This window comes from Bos grunniens, chromosome 3, assembly GCF_055505025.1.
Source record: "Bos grunniens cultivar Pamir isolate PY7600 chromosome 3, Bosgru_T2T1.0, whole genome shotgun sequence".
Taxonomy (NCBI): domain Eukaryota; kingdom Metazoa; phylum Chordata; class Mammalia; order Artiodactyla; family Bovidae; genus Bos; species Bos grunniens.
In genome coordinates, this window is record NC_141167.1 from 11,934,952 (window position 1) to 11,957,778 (window position 22,827).

The window sequence follows — 22,827 nt, forward strand, 5'->3', positions numbered from 1 at the left end:
TATTTGGCTGCTCTGGGTCTTAGCTGTGGCACATAGGACCTTCAGCTGTGGCGTGCACGATCTAGTTCCCTGAGGATGGAACCTGGGCCCCCTACACTGGGAGTGCAGAGCATTGGTCACTGGACTGCCAGGACAGTCCCAGTCAGGTTGCTTTGTGATATCACAGAAAGCTCTGGACGTTAGGATGTGGAGTCTTGTATTTGCTTTGGTTAAACAATGAGCAAGGGAATGTTAGGTCAGAGCTGTGTTTTCTTGATTTAGTTGGTTGGTTTTGCTAAACAATCTAAAAACTACCAAGACTGTTTCGAACACAGAGAAAATCTGTATAGGCAATCATAAAGAGCAGCTGAGCAGAAATACCATTAAAGGCCAGATTTGGAAAAGCAGCCAGATGTTACAGACCAGTGGCTGAGTAATGTCAGGATATGTGATTCCTATTTCTCTTGATGAACATTCTGATGTTTTATTGCCTGCCCATTTAGCAATTAAAGCTTAATGTAGTTTGTGGTTTAATATGTTTTAATGATTTTGTTATAGACTTATTATTAGGAGTCTTCTCATCATAATGAATTTCATCTTGCCAGAACTGAGAAATCAATATGGCTGCTTATATTACAACGATCCATAAAATATTGTCCAAATATGCACAGGCTTGACAGCAGGGTTTTCAATATTTTAAAGTAATGTAAAACTTAATCTTATTTGTACTTTCACATTTTTAATTTCAATTGATGACTATTAGAGATCTTGATTTACATTGATGTTATTATTGCTCCATCCATAGCAAATGAAATTATTCATGAGGGTTAAAAATAAAATTGGCCTCAGCATTGTCATCAATTTATCTTTCCCTGTTCATAGGAGGGAAATAACAAGGTTCTACATATATTTTATTTATTTCCTTTTTTTTTGGATTTAATATTATTATTATTTTCTGGCCATACTGCACAGCATGGGGGATCTTAGTTCCCCGATCTGGAGTTGAACCTGCACCCTCTGCAGTGGTCCCTATTTCTCTTTTTTAAAAAAAATATTTCTGTTTGTGAATATGTTACACATGAACATGTACAAAATTCAAAAAGTCCAAAGAGCGGGACTTCCCTGCTGGCCCACTGGTTAGGACACTGTGCTTCCACTGCAGGGGGCACGGGTTTGATCCCCGGTTGGGGAAACTAAGATCCTGTAAGCTTCACAATGTGGCCAAAAAAAAAAAAAAGTTCAAAGAGTATACAAGGGAAAGTAGGTCTCTTTTGCATCCCTGTCCTCCACGCACTTCCCCGCCCCCGGGAGGCAACCACCACGACCAGGGTCCTGTCCCTCCTGCCAGAAGCACTCGGTAGTGTGTATATATACACATACACGCATCAGTTCAGGCCAGTCGCTCAGTTGTGTCCAACTCTTTGCGACCCCATGAATCGCAGCACACCAGGCCTTCCTGTCTATCACCAACTCCCAGAGTTCACTCAAACATGTATATATGCAAATACATATGTTACATGTGATGCCTTACTTAATCCCCCTGACAAACTCTAAATCAGGTATTATCATTTCCACAATTTTGCGGAAGACCCGGGTTCAATCCCTGGGTCAGGAAGATCCCCTGGAGAAGGAAATGGCAATCCACTCCAGTACTACTGCCTGGAAAATCCCATGGACAGAGGAGCCTGATAGGCTACAGTCCATGGGGTCGCAAAGAGTCAGACACGACTGAGCGACTTCACTTTCACTGTCACTTTAGATGGTGAAACTAAAGCCTCAGGGAAGTAATTTGCCCAAGGTCACGGAGCTGTGCTGGAGCTGGGATTCAAATGGGAGTGCCTGACTCTAGTGCCTGGCTCACTGTGGGTGTCTTTCCCATATCAGTGTGCTAAATTACGGGAAGGAACAAAGTCCCAGCCAAGAGAGACAGGCCCCAAAGTCAGAAGCTCAGGAATGTGGGTTTTCAAACTTGGAGTGTAGAACTGTCTGGAGCAGGTGTGAGAAGAGGTGGTCGCGTCAACTGCGAGGCAAGGGCCAACAAAAAGTATGAAGGCCTGAGCTGAGCGACCGGAGTGGACAGGAGGGCGTGGACACTGAAGAGGCAGACTCGATGGGCTGCAGACACAATCAGATGAAGATCAGAGAAGGGAAACCAAAGGTGTGATGGGCTGGGGCTGAGCCAAATGAGTGAGGGGATGGCGGTCCTCTCAAAAGAAACCAGGAAGTTAGGCAGGACTTGAATTCTGGAGACTCGTTTAGCTGCACACATGAGGCTGTGGGCACTGGGGGAACTTTTTAGAAGCAGGTGGCGATGTGGGTCTTGATGGCAGGGCTGGGGTAAGGGGGGTGCAGAGGTTAGAAGTAGGAGTCACCACAGATAGAGGAGTTAGTTGGCAGCAAAGTGGGGGGGAAAGTGATTCAAGAGCAGGGGGTGGGTAAAGCCAGAAGGGGAAAGGCTTGGAGACAGAAGGAGGGGAGCAAGGACTGAAAGACGGAGAGATGGGAGAGGTTAGGGCCGGCCGAGATGGGGACTGTTCCCTGGAGCAAGAGGGCTGCCTCCTGACAGCTCAGATGCTGGACAAGTCAAGGCAATAAAGGCTCGGGAAAAGGTTTTGGAGTTGAGATCAGACTGGGAGCCTGGAGAAGCAAGGGAAGAAGCCATATTTTAAAGAAACATACAGAAGGTAACTGGGAGGGAATGTGGCATCACCGTCCTGCTTGGTTCCTTGAAAACCCGCTGAGATTTATCATCAGACAGTTGATCATCACGGAAGCAAACACCGAGGATGTGCTAATGGGGCGGAATCCCAGTCTTGGTCTGCCCTGACGACTTGCGCCCTGTCTCGCGAGGGCAGCAGCGCAGGGCACTCCCGGGTCACCCACTCACTCACCCGGATGTGCAGGTCCTGGAAGAAGATGAGGAGTGTCTGTCGGATCAGCTGGAACTCCCCCGCAGAGAGGCCCCCGTATATCTGTGCAGGCAAAGCAGAAACAGGCATTCTGCTTTCAGAAGTGAGATGGGAGACTGTGGTGGGGGGAGCGGGGGGTGGTGGGTGCCCAGAGATGGAGCCAGAGGGCAAGGAGAAAACTCAGCTGCTGGGCGGGGTGGAGGGGCAGGAGGGGAATACCACCCGCACCCCACCCCACCCCCCGTCCACCCAAGGGGCAAACCCCACCGCAGCACACTGAGCAGGGCACATTCTGCCTCTCCTGTTCCCCAAGATTCCACAGAATATCTACTACTGACTCCCTTCAGAAAAGTTAGGCAAGAACTGCGATGTTCTGTGCCTCCGCTTTCCCAGGTATGAAGGCCCCAGTGAGAGGGTATAAGATGACAACATCTCTTGTGTTACCAAAATGGATTCCTGTGGATTGTGGAACTTTCTGGGACAGTGGCCGGCTGGGTCATTCCCTGTCCTGTTTCCTTTGTCATAGAACCTGCCTGTCCTTAACAGGCGAATGGGAATGAGTACTGGGGGCTGAGAGGAGGTGCACCGACAGCCCGCTTACGTCAGTCAGCTGCCGAAACGTCTTGTCCACTTGATGAAGGATGGTTGGGGAATCTTGGATGAGTCCCTTGATGGCATCTAAGTGATTCAAAGTGACCAGCAGCACATCCTTGGGACGAGGACACAGCAACACTTGATACTTGAAAGCCATTGTCATCAGGTCATAGAGCTGCCAACCCACACGTGAACAAAAGAAACGGACCTTATATAAAGGCAGGCCTCAAACCTCCAACAGTGATTCAGTACCGGAAACAATTCAGCGCTTACCATGCAGCTCAGTGACCACATCATGCAAACCAAGACACTGATGAGAGCGAAAGGGGGTGGCGGTCACAAGCTGGGGCAACAGCAGTGAATCGGGACGTACCTGGGCAAACCAGAGTGTCCACTGATGGAACGAATATGAAACAATACAGGCAGCTGTGGGGCCCGGGACTGGGTGCTGGGCTTGGAGAATAAAAGCCCCAGTTCGAGCCCTCCTTGCCGAAGATGTGGATGTGCTGCTGCCCTGCTGCGCTCAGCTGTGTCTGATTCTCTGCAACCCCTGGTGTGGGCTGTAGCCCGCCAGGATCCCTGGTCCAAGGGATTTTCCAGGCAAGAATACTGGAGTGGGTTGCCCTTTCCTACTCCAGGGGATCGTCCTGACCCAAGGATCGAACCTGCATCTCCTCCATTGCAGACTCTTTACCTACTGAGCCACCTGGGAAGCTCAGGTTTGTTGGATGGCCCTGGCCAAGTCTCTTTGCCTCTCTGAGCCTGAGTTTTCTCATGTGTAAAAAGTATGCCCTAATTCCTCAACGTTGCAGAACTGCTGAGAGGTGTAAATGAGAAAACACATGTCAAAATGGCAAGACTGAGGTTCTATGACTGTATTAAATGAATAATGGAACTTAATGGGACATCAACAAGCTCCACGAATGGTATGACCTTTCATGAAGATCAGAGGTGACTCTGGCGAGGACCACAGTGGTCACGATGGGCTTTGTGGGAGAAGTGGGCCTCATACAGACTTGAGGCAGGGTTCCAACCGGGTAAGGGAGGAAAAAGGCATTCGGGTGGTAGGGAACAGTATGCTTGAGGGTCCGGAGGCAAGCCGTGGGTGTGCTGTTTTCCTGGGAGAAAGAGTAGAACAGCCTGACTGGAGGGGATGGTTTATGTTGGGGGTGGTGGGAAATAAAGTTGGATAATTATGGCAAGGTTAGAATATTAAACGTTTTTGAAAGATGCACAAAATAATTTAGACTAGATGAGGTAGGAATTAGGGGGCTACTGAAATTTTCTGCGCTGATGTGATAAAAGTGGTAATTAAACAAGATTAGTGAGTCTGGCCATGATGAGATGTGCGAGAAGGGAGAGGCTGGAGTGAGGGCAGTCAGCTGGTGCCTGGCTCCTAGGAGGGTGGCAATAACATGATCGTATGAAAGAAAGAAATTTTGTTGGAGAAACCCAGATGGAAGGCCTGGAAGGAAGATGGCGGGGAAGGATGAGGCAGGGGAAAGAAGAGACTGTGACACTCAGGAGAAAAGCTGTTTGTTAGTGCACGTTGACTGCCTGATTGGATCTGGGGGACAAAGATGAGGGCTGTCCAAATTGACCACAGCATTTTCAACGTGGTGCCTGCGAGATGCATGATGCTACATGACGCTGCTGCTGGAGGCAAGTTTGGGAGAGAAGGTACGGACATGTCTGAGGCAGGACTGAAAGTTAAACCACCCGAGTGCTTTGCGGAGCACACGGATGTGCATGACCTCAACTAATCCCATTTAATTTCACAAGAACTCTACATGTGTGTTCAGTTCAGTTCAGTCGCTCAGTCGTGTCCGACTCTTTGTGACCCTATAGACCTATAGACCTATAGCCTGCTAGGCTCCTCTGTCCATGGGATTCTCCAGGCAAGAATACCGAGGTAGGTATTATACCAGGTTTAAAAATGAAAAAACGTGCCCAATTTCACATGGCTGGTAAAAAGTAGCAGGGTGAGATTTGAAACTAAAGACAGTCGGATCCTGAAGCACTTGCTAGAACCCTCTCCATGATCTCCTTTCTCCAACATGCAGCTAGACATTTCACTTAGAAAGTGCCTGCCTACATAGAGGGGTGGGGTGGCGGGAGAGAGGCTCAAAAGGGAGGAGATGTACGTAAACATATGCTGCCTCACTTTGTTGTACAGAAGAAACTAACGCAACACTGTAAAGCAACTATATCCAATAATAACATTAAAAAAGAGAAAGCGACATACAGCAGGAGCTGTCTCGGTCTGTGTGTGTGTGTGTGTGTGTGTGTGTGTGCATGCATGTGCAGGCTTGTCTAATACTAGAGACGTAGATTTGAGACTCTCAGCCATCATCATCAAACATTAAGTACCTGTTGTGTACAGGACACTGTGCTAGGAATAAAGTATAAAAACAGGTATAAGATGAAGAAATCAAAGTTCAGAGTTATTCAGTGAATTGAGTCTCATAGCCATTGGTAGTGGAGAAGGAAATGGCAACCCACTCCAGTACTCTTGCCTGGAGAATCCTGTGGACAGAGGAGCCTGGTGGGCTGCTGTCCATGGGGTCCCACAGAGTCAGACACGACTGAAGCGACTTAGCATGCATGCATGGCATTGGTAGAACTAGGACTCTAACCCCAGGTTTTTTGTTTCTAAATCCTGTGTCATATCTCAATGGAAACCTAAACTTTCTTAAAGGCAGAGGGAGATGAAGAAGCAGAGAGGAGAAGATACTGAACATTTATCTTTCTTCTGTCATTATGTATGTTTCTCACTTAATCCTCCCTCTAACTAATGGAGCAGCTTTTATTATCTCCATTTTATAGATGAGAAGATGGAGGCTCAGGGAGCTAAAGTAACTTTCTAAAGGTAATTGGCAGGAGGCAAGAGGGAGACGCTTACTCCTTGGAAGAAAAGTTATGACCAACCTAGATAGCATATTCAAAAGCAGAGACATTACTTTGCCAACAAAGGTCCGTCTAGTCAAGGCTATGGTTTTTCCAGTGGTCATGTATGGATGTGAGAGTTGGACTGTGAAGAAGGCTGAGTGCCGAAGAATTGATGCTTTTGAATTGTGGCGTTGGAGAAGACTCTTGAAAGTCCCTTGGACAGCAAGGAGATCAGCTCTGGGATTTCTTTGGAGGGAATGATGCTGAAGCTGAAACTCCAGTACTTTGGCCACCTCATGCGAAGAGTTGACTCATTGGAAAAGTCTCTGATGCTGGGAGGGATTGGGGGCAGGAGGAGAAGGGGACGACAGAGGATGAGATGGCTGGATGGCATCACTGACTGGATGGACGTGAGTCTGAGTGAACTCCGGGAGTTGGTGATGGACAGGGAGGCCTGGCGTGCTGCGATTCATGGGGTCGCAAAGAGTCGGACACGATTGAGTGACTGAACTGAACTGAATTGAACTGAAGAAGGCACAGTTGAAGGCAGTCTGTCTCCCTGAGGTTTCCAGGTGCCAGCACTGAGACAGTGTTGCTTTTTGCACACCTGGCACCCACTGTCAGTCCTCACGATTTATAGAAATTCACATAATAAAGGGACTTGAAAAGGGATTCTTATTAACATTATTTCGCATTGCAGGAAGATTCTTTACCAGCTGAGCCACAAGGGAAGCCCAAGAATACTGGAGTGGGTAGCCTATCCCTTTTCCAGGGGATTGCCCTGACCCAGGAATCGAAGCGGGGTCTCCTGCATTGCAGGTGGATTCTTTACCAATTGAGCTATCAGGGAAGCCTTGTTATTCAGATTAGTTTCTCCTAATGTCCTATTTCAGTTCCATTTCCCACATTCTATTTAAGTCATCATGGCTCCTTAGGCTCCTCTTGGCTGTGACGGTTTCTCTAGTTTTCCTTGTTTTTGGTGGCCCTGACAATTTCGATGACAGGTCAGGTATTTTTTTAACATGACCTCCGAATGGTATTTGTCTGCTGTTTTTCTTCATGATCAGCCTGGGGTTGTGGGTTTTGGGGAGGAAGATCACAGAGGCAAAGCGTTATTCTCATCTTGTCATACCAGGGTACGGCCACATGGCTTATCACTGCTGATGTTACCTCCTGGTTGCGGTAATATTTGCCATGTTTCTCCACTGAGAAGTTAGTTGTCCCCCTCCCCCGCTTTGCATACTGTCTTCCTTGGAAGGAAGTCACCAATCGCAGCCACATTCAAGGAGTGGGGAGTTCTGCTCTCTCTCCCTGAGGGCGGGGCATGTATATAAAGTGTCTGGAATTCTGATGAACAGGAGATCTATCTGTTCTCTGACATTATTTATTTGGAATTATTCCTTTTAAAATCAGTACCCTAAAAAATTGTTCCGCAAAGAAACAGACATGTTTACATTAGAAGTAGAGACTGAGTGGTTTTGAATTTGCTCTTTAAAAAATGCCTGGCGTGCAGGGCCGAGATCTGTTAAGAAGGAAGCAGAATTAAGCAGGGCTGGGTGCTTGGATTGGATTGGTATTGTTCACGCAGTCGAGCCTGGCTCTTTGTGACCCCGTGGATTGCAGCATGTCAGGCCTCCCTGTCCCTCACAATCTAAATGTGGGCATGCAGACCCGCACTCTCGGTGGGTGATATATATAATGGCTTAATAAACTACAGAGGGCTTTGAAGCTCCAGTATTTGGCCACCTGATGCGAAGAACTGACTCACTGGAAAAGACCCTGATGCTTGGAAAGGTTGAAGGCTGGAGGAGAAGGGGACGACAGAGGATGAGATGGTTGGATGGCATCACCAACTTGATGGATATGAGTTTGAGCAAGCTCCAGGAGTTGGTGATGGACAGGGAAGCCTGGTGTGCTGCAGTCCACGGGGTCACAAAGAGTTGAACATGGCTGAGAGACTGAACTGAACTGAACAGAGGGGTTGGTGCGGATGACTTCTGGGGTCCTTCCCAACTTGAAACTCAAGAATAAGCCATGGTTACACGTGCCTATCTTTTGCCATGCACCACTGCACACATCATCTCCTGGGACTCCAGTCTGTGGTAATCCATAAGAAACGCAGCCCTGGGGACGGAGGCAGCTGCTTACCTTATCCATGCTGGCCTGGTTCAGTCTCATGATCGAGGCGTGAGCCAGGCGGTCGTAGACGGTCCTCAGGGCCTTCTTGGAGTAGAGCTCTTGGGGTTTGAACAGTTCGTCCATGAACTTTTGATTGAACATGGTTGAAATGATGTCATTCATAACTGTCGAGACAAGAGAGGATGCAGGTGAGCAAAGCATTGGTGGAAGCTTTCCTCAGGAAATGCTCCCTGTGTGCAGATGGAGTGCAGGGGCAGGGCCTATGTGGTATGGGGATGCAGCGTGCTTGGAGACCTGCTTCTTGGGGAGAAACCCCACGTGTGTCCCAGTGGAAAGCAGGGTCCAGAGTGCCTTCTGAGCCCATCGTAAGGCAAACATACACGTGGCAGTGTGCTGTGGTTCAAACCACCTTCACACACAACGTTTCACTTGATGATAGAGAACATGTTTATTCTTTCTTTAAAAAAGACTTCTATTAGCATTGCAGATTAGATATCCACCTCAAAATGAGAAACAACATCACTTTTTCTGTTTGTTTAGCAAGTCTATATCATTTTTACTTTAAATTTTATAAAATGGGACCTATAATGGTAATTGACTTTTTTTTTTTTCTTCTTCAAAACAGTTTACAAAAATAGACACAGGGCCTACCCACTGGTTAGAGATTAAAATTCCTTCTAGTGTTTCTACAAGATGTGTACTTCAGATTAACACCATTTGCTGCTGCTGCTGCTAAGTCACTTCAATCGCGTCCGACTCTGTGCAACCCCATAGACGGCAGCCTACCAGGCTCCCCCATCCCTGGGATTCTCCAGGCAAGAACACTGGAGTGGGTTGCCACTTCCTCCTCCAATGCATGAAAGTGAAAAGTGAAAGTGAAGTCGCTTAGTCATGCCCGACTCTTCAACTCTTCGCGACCCTATGGACTGCAGCCTACCAGGCTCCTCTGTCCGTGGGATTTTCTAAGCAAGAGTACTGGAGTGGGTTGCCATTTCCTTCTCCATAACACCATTTAAGGATGTCTTAATTTCTCTATATGCTCTATAATATTGACATCATACGGTAGTGATATGTCCCATACTGTTGTTCAGATGGAAAATGTCCCGGTGGCGAGAATAAAAGGTCCTAGTGTGCTTAGTCGCTTCAGTTGTGTCCAGCTCTTTGCAACCCCATGGACTGTAGCCTGCGAGGCTTCTCTGTCCATGCGGGTTCTCTCCAGGCAAGAATATTGGAGTGGGTAGCCTATCCCTTCTCCAGGGGATCTTCCTGACCCAGGAATTGAGCTGGGGTTTCCTGCATTACAAGCAGATTCTTTATCAGCTGAGCTACCAGGGAAGCTAAGTATCTCTAATTCTAGGTCTTCATTCACTCATTCATTTAGATATTTTGTGGTACTCAAATAACATCATTTGAGGGCTAGGAAAACCATTTGGTACAAGAAATAGAAACAGATATGGTTGAATGCAGATTATTCTTAATTAATCCAGATATATTCCTGCCTAAAGGTGACTGTATATGGATGCTGAGACTATACATTCATAGTAATTAAAATCTGAAAGAAAACTGGGTACTTAAAATAATGACACAAAATCACGTGAGTGATTATTGCTGAAAGATACAGATCTCTCCTCTTGCCACACAAAGGACACAGCAGGTGACCCACGGTCACCCTTGTATCTTAGACAGTGAAGCAAGGTCATGATTTCAGAAACTCTTTCTATCTGTAAGTAACTGACAGAAGTACCCTGAGGGCTCAGGCCAGCATTTTAAAGCATCTCAAAGAGCAGTTTTGGGGAGAAGTGGGGAGCTGAGGGCTAGCTGCACTTAAATCTTAAATGGAAGGGTTATAGAGCAAGGCGGGGAGGGAAACACCCCCTCTCCCCACTCCCACCCTGACACGAAAGAACAAACTGAGTGAGTGTGACTGCTTTCGGAAGTACTGGACTCACACTTGACCTCTGTATTTTACTCTAGACCCCATCCCATCAGTGAGGAAGAAGCAGATCCATTACCAACACAGGGTATCCCTCATATGGGACAGTTTCAGTCCAGGCCAGCGTGCATTCAAAGTGCACTAACCTCTCCCTACTGTGCACAGCCTGGAGACCCAGGAACCCTTCTGGGTTTGCCTCAAGCATGGCCTTTGGCCTTCGACCTAAACAAGCAAGCTGCTGCTGCTGTTGCTGCTACTAAGTCACTTCAGTCGTGTCCAGCTCTGTGCAACCCCATAGACGGCAGCCCACCAGGCTCCTCTATCCCTGGGATTCTCCAGGCAAGAGTACTGGAGTGGGTTGCCATTTCCTTCTCCACTGCATGCATGCATGTTTAGTCGCTTCAGTCATGTCCGACTCTGTGCGACCCTATGGACAGCAGCCCACCAGGCTCCTCTGTCCCTGGGATTCTCTGGGCAAGAATACTGGAGTGGATTGCCATTTCCCTCTCCAAAACAAGCAAGGGTCTGCAATAAATTGGACTTTCTGATATCTTTCTTACTGCAGCCTATATAAATGTAGAGTTGCATGAAATAGCTGCACACAGAAAGCCACATATAAGGCCTCAAAAAAGAGGGAATTTGAAGAATTTTCCATAGGTTTATGGAGGCCTGGGAGGAGTGCCAAAGAGGAAGAACTCACATTAAAGAATCACATCAGCTCTGATTATGTTCATGATTACAAAGAGCTCCCGTGCACTGAGGTGCTGAGTCACGTCTCTAGGGTCTTTGAGCCTTTAGCAAGATCTAGGAAAATAGCTTAGACCTAAATAAGCCAGTTCTAAAAGAAAGAAAGCCCCAAGGTAATTTGTCAGCCACTCTGGCAAAGTAAAAAGCAAAGTGAAGCCTTTTCTTTGGGAAGTGAATAAGCTCTGTATCACCGTGGCTTCTTGCATAGAACTTCCAGAAAGTTCTCCTGCTGGGAAGAGAGTATGGCAGGCTCTGTCCCCATGGGCAGAGCAGTGAACACAAATGCCCCCAAGGGGAGATGGCAGTTTTGCAGTTGGGTCCTGGCACCCAGGGCACCCACCTTGATTTAATTTTTTGGAAGGAGCATGGGGGCACAAATGAACATGCTTACACCTCACAGTGTGCTTCAGCTGGCACTTGCTGACGTGGGCCTACTGTCTGCCGGACGTGGGGGGGTGGTGTGGGCAGAGAGGAAGCGAATGTTATCCTTGCCCAAGAGTAGCAGCCCACACCCTATTTATGCTAAACCTCAGCAGTTTTTTTAAAAAAATAATATTTATTTTATTTGGCTCCATCTTAGTTGCAGGGTCTGTCATCGTGGTGCACAGACTCCTGGTTGTGGCACTTGGCGGGCGCAGTAGCTGTGGCGTGTGGGCTGAGCTGCTCTGCGGCACGTGGGATCTTAGTTCCCTGACTGGGGATGGAACCCACACCCCCTGCATTACAAGGTGGACTCTTAACCACTAGACCACCAGCAAAGTCCTCTGGGAAGTTTTAACCTGATCTGTAAGTTAGTCTTGGTGTTCGTTTTTGGCACTCACATGAGCTCGGCATAATTGCATGAGGCAGGAATGTGCTAGAAGCCAGATTTCATCAGGAGACTAAAGCCAGGTGTGTGGAGGGGTGGTTTTTCATGGGTGCACTGGAAGGGTCAGTAACTGAGTTCTTAACGTATCGGGCTTCTAATCCTGGGTTTGGATTATGAAGTCAGTTTCTGCTTATTATTTTTGGATATATAAGATAAATTCCAGTGATTCAGTTACACAAAAAGTCTTCAAAATCCATACTTTTCACCTGAAATTCTGCAGTGCATCAAGAGGTGGGCCAAAAATTGCTTGAGAAGTGGTGAGAGACGGTTGTGAAATATTATAAAACTATACCAACCACTTCGATTGGAGTTTTCTTTGAGCCTGGCCTGATGAAGTAATTCTCTTGATGAAAGCAACTGTGTTTTTAACTAGTACTTCTGTAAATTTTATTGTTTATGGGAATACACAACTTGAAACCAAGGGTAAAAAAGAGAAGCTACTATTTCTGGGTGGTTACCATGTTTTGAACCCTTATTATGTTGTAAGTCTTGGGCTTAGAACTTTCCATTCATTATCTTATTTAAATAAATAAATAATCAAATGATTTTGAAGGGTACCCCGCTCCTCACCCCCAGTTGCTAGGGCTTTGAAAAGGAAAAGAACAGAGATTTAAGAATACTCAAGTTTCTCAAAACCAAGGCAAACCTAATCAGACTATAAACCAATTTAAGAAACTGAAATGATAGCAAACAAGCACAAAAGGCTAGTGGGGGTGGGCTGGACAAAGCATTTGCTGAAGTATCACCTTATTGTATCAAAGGAGAAAACTGAGTTTTCGAGAGGTTAAAGTCCAAGGTCACACAGCAGGGGGTGGAGCTGAAAAGAGAGCGGGCTGTTTGATTCTAGTGCCTGTGCTCTTAAATACTACACTTTATCTCCTCTGCGTACTCAGTGTGGAGAGAGCACTTAAAACATCGAGGCTGATGGCTGATGACATGCATAGACTATACCCAGGGTCAGATAATGACATTTAAAGGTGAGAAAGGCGGCGGTTTTATTCTGAGGACTCAACAGCTTTCTCAGGCGTGCTGTTGGCTGTAGGTGAAGGGGAAACTGAAGATGTGGCGTGATAAGACCACAGTGCACGCGTGTCATGCCTTCTGTGCTCAAGCCTGACGGCCATGCAGCCACATGCTTCCACATTTCTCAGCTGCTCAACAGATATCTCTGTGTGCTCAACAGCTCTTTGGCTACATGATGCTATCACAGAATTCTTTAAGGACGACTAAATAGGACAGCCCACCTGGAAATGCAGCTATTGTCGCAGGTGTCCTTGCAAAGCTTGGAACTGTGAAAAGGGACAATGCCTCGGGTGCAATATGGTTCTCTGACTAATATTTGCTTGGTTTTCATCTTTCATGCTGTATTTAAAGATTCAACTGTACAACCAATATCTCAGCTAAAGAGAAACTCACGCCTATTCTTTTACTTGGAAATGTCTAGAGTGGTCCCACTCTAAGCCCCACTGAGGAAGGACTGGGTGACCCTGCGGATGCAGACTGAAGACATGCAGCCCCAAGGTAGCGTACCTCGTTTTCTGTCCACCTCTGTCCATTCATCTACACGAAGCATATAAAAAGAAAACACCAGTTCATGAAGCAAGAATGTTATTTTCAACGAGGCTTTAAAAATACCACTTGCAACAATCTGGCTTACGAAGCTTTCTGTTTCATGTTTGGGTTAATGTTTAATGCAAACACTCTGCCTTCCATTTGAAGCTTTTTAAAGGCTGATGGATAAATGAAAAGTTCCAAAAAAGCCCTAGGGAGGCTGTATCTTATAGAGGGTGGCCCAGGTGGAGAGGAAGCTCAGGAGGATGAAATAACCTGGGGTTTACCTTGAAAGGTTCAAGAAGCCATCCACTCTAACGCTCTGAGAGTAGACATCTTTCAAAATAAGCCTTTTAAAAACACTAACTTCCACAAGGAAGAATAATCCTGAGAACAGGACAGAAAGAATTTTCTTTCTTTACAACCTGATTCTCTTATTAATGCAAGAGTTCTCTTTCTAGAACTACTCAGAACTACTCACTATTTACAGAACTACTCATATTAAAAAAAACGAAAAACTAGAAATATAAATTAACAGAAAGAAACTGTTTCTGATTTACCTTTTATACAGAGAGGTATGACTTCCATGTAAAAAGAGGGAAATAATGATGGGACCACTGTACAGAAAGCTCCTGAGGACAAAGGTAGACAGGGAAATACCAAGAAGAGGCCAAATAAGGAAAAATGTACTTGGCTAGGGAGAAGGCACTGGCGACCCACTCCAGCACTCTTGCCTGGAAACTCCCATGGACAGAGGAGCCTGGTGGGCTGCAGTCCATGGGGTCGCGAACAGTCGGACATGACTGAGCGACTTCACTTTCACTTTTCACTTTCAAGCATTGGAGAAGGAAATGGCAACCCACTCCAGTGTTCTTGCCTGGACAATCCCAGGGACAGGGGAGCCTGGTGGGCTGCCGTCTATGGGGTCGCACAGAGTCGGACACGACTGACATGACTTAGCAGCAGCAGCAGAGAAATCTGTGAGAATCATGACCCTTTAATGGGCTGAGACCTGGCTCTACTGTTTACTGGCTGTATAACTTCAAGCAGCTTGTGTAATCTCAGTTTCTTCATCTGTGAAATGGGGATCATAATTGCACCCACCCAGTAGGATTGTTGGGATAAAATAGACACATCAAACACTTATCCAACTTCTCTCCTAGTTCTGCTTTCTCTACTTCAGAATTTTGGGCGCCACCCATAAAGGCTCGTGATGAGCCTTTTTTTTTCTTTCCTTGATTTTTTGGGAGAGATTTCAATCTAAAACCACTCATGGATAAACAGAGTTCTACCCACAACCACATTTGAAAATCATTTTGTAGTTTGGTGTATTTTGGGAACATTTGCACTAAATTGTTTGAGAAGTGACTCCTGAGGTTATAACATGCATGCTGCTGCTGCTGCTAAGTCGCTTCAGTCGTGTCCAACTCTGTGCGACCCCATAGACGGCAGCCCACCAGGCTCCGCCGTTCCTGGGATTCTCCAGGCAAAAACGCTGGAGTGGGTTGCCATTTCCTTCTCCAATGCTTGAAAGTCAAAAATGAAAGTGAAGTCGCTCAGTCATGTCCAACTCTTCGAGACCCCATGGACTGCAGCCTACCAGGCTCCTCCGTGCATGGCATTTTCCAGGCAAGAGCACTGGAGTGGGGTGCCATCGCCTTCTCTGAATTAGCATATATGTGCCTTCAGTACACAATGCCCACAGCTCCTAAGGGACCCTCCTGAAAGCACAGCGAGTGCCATGTCCTGACTAGCCACAAAGGGTTCCTACTGCGGGGTCAGACTCCCCTGGGAAAATTCACCATCTTTCTCCCACAGAGTTACAGGGTTCTGGAGAGAAAACACTGGGGAAGCAGCACCAAGACTCTAGCCTTCTTTGAGCAGATGCTGGCTGCTTTGGCATAATGTCCACATCTGTCATTTCAGGGCATTTATTTTACAGGTGGTCTTCCCTGATAGGCTCGTGGGAATTCACAGAGATAGAGCTGCAACCCTTTTGAAGGTGTGTTTGGCAACAGAGGGGGTGCCAGGGGCTCACCAACCCTAAGGGAGAGTGATTACCTGCTGCTAACCAAAAAAAAAGAGCCGGCGAACACATGCCCAGGGCTACCAGGAACACCTGCAGGCAGCGTTGTTCAGCTCCAGCAGAGGTCGCTGTCGAGCTGTGTGTGCTCCTGGCCCTCTTCCTTCTGAGGATCCCGGAAGGTAAAGAAGGATGACGTGTTTGTGACAATTCCACTTTACTTATATTTTGAGTGGGAGGTAGGCTCAAGGCTTATCCAGAGCTTCCTGTGAAATTGGAACTATAAAAATAAATATAGTATTTCACAGCACTCGGTTGCTCAGTACTCCTCTGTAATCTGCATATCTTGGGAAAATCACTTAATAGCCCCATGCCTTAGTTTCCCCTTCTGTCAAATGAGGAAGGCAAACAAATGGTAAGAGGGCCTTGCTTATGAGTATTTGTAAGAGTGAGTGAGTGAAAGTTGCTCAGTCGTGTCTGACTCTTTGCAACTCCATGGACTATACAGTCGATGGAATTCTCCAGGGCAGAATACTGGAGTGGGTAGCCTTTCCCTTCTCCAGGGGATCTTCAGGGAGTGAGACAAAGGCAACTTTTTATTATTCTGGCAATTGCTTAAACGTGGGACCTCATTCAGTATGCAACAGTCAGAAGTTGCCCCACAGACAGAGCACTTCCTTTCTGTTGAAGGCTAAACTAGAGCAAGCTGCCTTCTGGGGAGAAACTGCAAGATCGGCCCTGGACTTAAGGGAGTGGGATGGGCTCCAGGAGACCAATTAGTTGTTTAAGACAGTGAAAACTTCTAGAAGAAATACGATTTCCATCCAGAGCTTCAGTGAGGACTAGTTGACTGCTTTGGATCTCACACCCTCTGCCCTGTTTTCTCGTTCTATTTTCTGCATGTCCTCATCAACCAACTACTTTCTGTCATTTCTTTGATGAGACCAGTGGGTACCCTGGATTTTTTTTTCAAGCCTCTCCCTCCCAACCTTCCAACTCCCTCCCTACCCCATTCCCTCCACAAAGATTCTGATGTAGTCCTCTGGAGTGTGGAAGGACAGAGCAGCCGTGAAGGTTGTGGGTGAAGAGTATGAGCTCTAGAGCCTGATGACCTGGGTTCAAATCCATGACTCTTCCTTCTTACCAGTTACGTAAACCTGGGCAAATGGACCTCGCTTTCCCCATCTGTAAAACGGGGATATAGTATTACCTACATGATAGGATAGTTGTGGGGATTAAGGTGTTCAGAGAAGTCCATGGTACATGGTTAAGTGCTTAATAAGTATTTGTTGCTATTGCATCAGGAAGACATATCCCCCAGGTTTAGAATCAGTTACTGGAAAGACTGATCAAAAGCCCTACCTCCGGAGGATGCACAGAAGGGCTGCATGAGGCTCTGCCCAGCACCTCAATGGCATCTGACACAAGTCGACGGTGGAGGGAAAGTGTGTGAACATGAATTACGGAAGATGGCTGGAACTCCCTGAGGCTGTCCCAAGCAAACCCAGGACTGCAGCTCCTGAACAAAAAGGAAGCCAGTCCCTTAGTATAATCACAGGGTCTTGCCCAGACCGCCTCTTGAAAGACCACACCTGCGACTCATTGTGTTAAACATGTTAAGTTCATCACCTCATTCGATCTTTACAATGTCACTGTGAGGTATATTTTATTATTCCCCTTCTATGGAGAAAGAAACAGGCATACAGAGTTTACACTCCAAGGTCATACAACTAGTTAAATGCCAAAGCTGGAATTGGGAACCATATCTGTATGACTCCAGACAGCTGGAGTGCTAATGTATCCTGCCTTCCAAGACTGCAGACCACTAGTCCAAGCACTACCTATCAGCTCACTGGTGCCAAAAGCCTAAAGGAAATCACATAACATAGCACCAAGGAAAACAGAACCCTCTTGAGGGAAAAATGGCAATGTAATATCAAACAGTAGTTCAACAAATGTTTACTGAGCACTAGTTTATTCAGTTGCAGGCATGATGCTAGGCGCTGGAGTACAAAGGTGAATAAGATAATCGCGTTGGGGAGACAGACACATATGCAGACCATTGCAGTATAACATGGCTAGCGATAAGGTTGAGGCGGGGCACAGATCTGGTATGGGAGTATGTGCAGGCCGTTTCCCATGTGGAGATGAGGAGATGATTCTTAAGCTGAATAATGTAGGATGGAAGGGAAGTGACTAGCATGGAAATGGGAGCGTTGGGGTAGAATGGGAATTACCAGCATGGAAACATGAGTGAGCATGCTTTAAATGGAGACCTACAAGCAGTTTGGTATTAAGATACACAGCAGGAGGCAGGCAGCGGTGGAAGCTGGGACTGCAGAGGTGGACAGGGGGTCAGATCAGGAAGGTCCCTGAAACGCCCTGCCAACGACTTGGCCTCCATCCAGACAGCAGTGGGAAGCTGACAAAGGGTTTTAAATTGCAAGGTGTACGGACAGATTCAAATGTTAGAATGCTCACCGGCAGCAGCGTACAGAATTAATGGAGGGGGTATGCTATAGGGAGCTCTTTCTCTTTATGCATGGACTTGGACTCAATTGAACAGATACAACAGTGAACATCTGCATTTGTACGCTGAACATCAATTGACATACGGAGACTGTTGGAGACAGTAAATATTTGAATCAGCGGCGATGTCAGTTACCTTTATACCAACTTTCCTTTCTCTATCTTCAAATACAGTATTTCCTTCATACTTAATCCCAGGAAACTTAGTAAAAACAGCTGTTGGTTGAGAAGGAGAGAAAAAGGGTGGCAGAGAGTTCTGGGTGGCCATTTCTCTATGGTTAGATGTGGTGTGTATGGGAGGCAGATTTTGCATTTTAGAAACTCTCATATAATTATTTCCACAACTGCATTCTCTCCAAACAATTGTGAAGGGAAAAGACAACCTTCTTATATTTTCTTATTTATCCATGTTATTTCAGATGCCCACCTTTCTAGAAATAGCTTCTGAACTTAGCAAGACTGGCCTGCGGTTTGTGAAGGAGGATACTGCACAGAGGAATGGAGACTCAGAAGGTTCCCTGGGGGGAAAGAGGATGCTCCGACTAGCAGTGTGCCACCAGGGGTGGGGCACTGGGACGCTCATATTTGGGAGGGATCAATTGTCAAGAGAGATTGGGAAACCATCTCCAGTTTAAGGGGATGAGTAAATGGGGGGAGGTCAGGTACCCTCATAATACTCAATGGGGGTATTAAATCTCTCTGTGGTGAAACGATCTTTTGGGGACTGTGCTGACGAGGGGTTCTGCCTGGATGGGGCTGTGGGTTATGAAAGAGGTCCCCGGCTATGAGAGCGCAGAGTGCAGGGGTGTTGGTCAATCTGTAAAGGCGCTTGGCTATAGCGGTCTGGCTGAGGGGGTCGGGGCTGGCTGTGCGGGCCGGGAGCCTCTCACCTTTGCGGGCCTTGTCTCCGGGAATGTTCTGGGCCCGCAGCCGCTGGTCCAGGATGTAAAGCATCTCCCCGCCCAAGTTCAGGAAGAGCAGCGGTAGCGTCCGCATGGACATGGTGCCGGAAAACCAGCGCGTCTGGTACAGAGCCTCCAGGTTTAGTAGCCAGAGGCCTGGAGGTCCCGCAGCCGCGTCCCCGAAGCCCGGTTGCTAGGCGACGCGGCAGGCGGCAAAGAAGGCCAATCACCAGGCCGTTTGTTGGGAGGCACCCGGGGGCGAGCGCGTCCTGGGCGGGGCAGCGGAGACCTACGGGGTTGATTGGACGGAGCCCTGCCGGCCTATGGCCCTGAGCGCCGGTTTTGAATTTCTTAAGACCCGGAGGGTGGGCGAGGATCGGCAGGGTGGCCACCCTTTCCCCGCCAGGGCGGAGTGCTCACGTGCCCCTAAAGGAGGAAAATGAAAGTGTTTGCCGCCTCATTCCTGGCGGACTCTTTGTGACCCTGTGGACTGTAGCCCGCCAGGCTCCTCTGTCCATGGGATTTTTCCAGGCAAGAATACTGAAGTGGGTAGCCAGTCCCTTCTCCAGGGATCTTTCCCATCCGGATCGAACTCAGATCTCCTGCATTGCAGGCAGATTTACCCTCTGATCCACAAAACCCGAGCCAAACTCTTTTAGAGCAGACTGTGGGCAGACAGGCCTGTTGTTGTTGTTAAGTAATTTTTAATATGATCATCACATTAGCTTCAAAATTATTTATATCGTGTAATTTTACCAACAAAAGCCAAAACACAATTTTCAAATTAAATCAGATTTTCCATTCTAATAGACTTTCTCAGTAAGTTCAAAGGAATTGGCAGATTCGTGATCCTGACAAATATGAGAATCATTTGATTCAGTTTGGTTAGAAGTCAATTCTTTTATACCTTTGTTATGGGAAGCACTGAAACCACCCACCCTGGCCAGGCACCACAGTAGCCATTTGCATGTCGTTTTTCTGCAGGAGGTCCTGGTAAGGAACAGGGAGCTAATAAGCCTCCACCAACCAAAAGAGTTCAGGAAAGGTCAAAAGGAGACACCATCTGTCTGACCACTTCCCAGAATCTTTCTGGCATCCATCTTGGCTGAACAAGGCATGCGCCACCAGGAAGGACTCTGAGTCAGAATGATTGGCTAAGGACAACCCGGAAACTAATCCCATCACCATAAAACCCGAGACTGCAAGCCATGTGACAGAGCTGTTCTCCTGGATTCCCTTACCCTACTGCTCTCCACCTGGCTGCCCTTTCCCAATAAAATCTCTTACTTTGTCAGCACATGTGTCTCCTTGGACAATTCATTTCCGAGTGTTAGACAAGAGCCCAGTTTTGGGCCCTGGAAGGGGTCCCCCTTCCTGCAACACCTTTGTAGGTGGTGGTTTGGTGGTTTAGTTGCTAAGTCATGTCCTACTCCTGCGACCCCATAGTCTGTAGCCCACCAGGCTCCTCTGTCCCTGGGTTTCTCCAGGCAAGAATACTGGAGTGGGTTGACCTTTTCTTCTCCAGGCTGACCTGGGTTTGAATCCCTGCTCTGCAGTTTCCTTGCTGTGTGACTTGGGGCAGTTGTTTTGAACCTCGGCTTCCTCACACTGGAAAATGGAGGGGACAGCCATCTCCCCATGTTGCGGAGAGGAATCACTGAAATCATGCAAAATGCCAGGCAAGCCCTCAGCAAAATGGTAACTTTCAGGTGGGGGATGTACCAGAGGTCCTTGAATTATTTGCATTTCCTCCCTAAAAGCCACATGGCGTGAAGCCCCTTGTTTCATGCACCGGGAAGCAAGCCAGGCCTGTTCAGGGTGCATGCTGTGCGCTCCGAAGCTCCCGCACGGTTAAGCAGGCCTACCGTCCACTTCTCTGTTTTGAGGGCTGTGACCACGTTCTTCATCTTCATCTGGAGCTCCGGGATCACCTTCTCATCATCTGCTGTTTTTACGTTTTTACTTTGATAAGCAACCATTTCTGTAAATTTCAGTGCTTCTAAAACCTACTAATCATCTTCCCCTCCAGCCACTCAGACTTGAAACCTGAGCGTGGTTTTCCAGGTCCCTCCCCCTGGGTCTTACTATCATTCACCAATTCTGCTTTTCCCACCAAAATCGTTCTCACATTTCTTTCTTTTTGTCTGCATTACCGTGTTTCTCCATATTAACTGCTCTTTTCTCACTTCCACAGGCCTGGCTGCTAGGCTAAATTTCAGAAGACACCTGTCAGGCTTTCGGCATGACATCCCTTTGGTGGCTTTCTACTCTTTGGCAGAACACAGGTGAAATGCCTTTGTGAGGCATTCAAGCCTGTACACTCTGGCTCTAACTGCCTTTCCAGAGACCTCTTCTGCACTCCCTTAATACTTCGTAATCCAGTTGAACTCAAACTCATTAGCGTCATCTTCTCTTTGGAGCATCACCTCCTCTTACTGATAACCACACCCACCACTGCAAAGTCTTCCCTTAACATATAAGCTCAAGTCTTTCCCACACCTTCTGGAGTCCACTTTCCTTCCTTTCAAAGCCGAGGTTTTATGAGAATAGTCTACTCTTGTAACCTCAATTTCCCCCATCATCATCACCCACTTCATTGCCATTGGATTCAGCTCTCTCCACTCCACTGAAACTGCTTCATCATGAAGAATTTTTGGTGCTTAACTGACATCTCAGTGGATACTATACAGTGATTGAAAGCTAGCAGCCCAGGGCTTTGATTTGATCTTGGCTGGTCTGTGCACTGTCTTAAAAGGGACTATAACTAGGATGGGACTGTAACGAGCAGCTTAGCATCATTATCTTACTCTTGGCCTTCATGCATTATGCTATCTGCCTGGTTGCTAAAAGCATTTGAGTTTGTTTCAGTGTAGTTTCCTCCCAGAGCTTCTCAGACCACTTTTCCCCCTAGACAGTGTGGTATCATGAACAGAACATGGGCTTTCGAGTCAAGACAGATGCGGGCTTGAATTCTTGCCTGTCTCTAACTAGCTGTGTGAATTTGGACAAATTGCCTGAGTCCCAATTCTCTTATGGTAAGATGAGGATAGTTATGCTAATATGGCAGTGGGGTTGGCAGGGGGGGAAGTTTGGTAAAGGTGGCTTTAAAGATTACATGAGTTAATGTGACTAATGCAACATTTAAAACAATGCCTTTCCTGTAGAACCTGTTCCATGAATCTGTGAATGTGTTCTTTTCTTGCCTTCTTCTCCAGCATAGCATCTCCAAAGTAGCTGTGTCTACTCACGTCCTGTCCCATAACAGGCATTCTCTCCTATTCCTGGAGGTGGTATCTGACCCTTTCATCTCACTTCTGATTCCTCAGGACCCCAGGCCTTCTGTTCCACCCTCATGTCACCTTCCCCTTGACCTCAGCTGTTCCTCCTGACTCAGGATATGCCCTCGGAAATCATCCTTCCCATCTGGACACGGTCCTGTTTTCTTCACTCACATTCCCTCCCTGAGCAATTTCACTCACACCCATGGCTTCAGTCACCTTAAAGGTAACTCCAAAACCTGGCTCTGGTTTCCAGCTGCTCTTTTGGACATCACTATAATGCACCTTCCTTTCTTTCTGGCTTCCTTTCTCGCTCAGCATGAAATCTGGTCTTTCCCCCAGTGTTATGGACTGAATATTTGTTCTTCCCAAATTCAAAGGTTGAAACCCTAACCCTACCCCTCAATGTGATGGTATTTGGAGATGGGGTCTTTAGGTGGTCATGAAGTGAGGTCATGAGGGTAGAGCCCTCATGAGGGGATTAAT

The 22,827-nt window shown here is 47.1% G+C and overlaps 1 protein-coding gene across 2 annotated transcripts in view; it reads right to left on the bottom strand.

Moving 5' to 3' along the window:
* The window catches only part of OSCP1 (organic solute carrier partner 1), a 29,204-nt gene extending 9,942 nt beyond the window's left edge, over nt 1-19,262 (bottom strand). For both annotated transcript variants that reach the window (XM_086379796.1, XM_086379786.1), the window contains exons 1-4: nt 19,052-19,262; nt 8,520-8,674; nt 3,490-3,657; nt 2,871-2,951 (exon numbers count right to left, since the gene is read on the bottom strand). In XM_086379796.1, the coding sequence (XP_086235922.1) occupies nt 2,871-2,951; nt 3,490-3,657; nt 8,520-8,674; nt 19,052-19,163 (516 nt within the window). In that variant the 5' untranslated portion in view covers nt 19,164-19,262. The remainder of the gene's footprint in view (nt 1-2,870; nt 2,952-3,489; nt 3,658-8,519; nt 8,675-19,051) is intronic.
* Nucleotides 19,263-22,827: the final 3,565 nt, after the last annotated feature.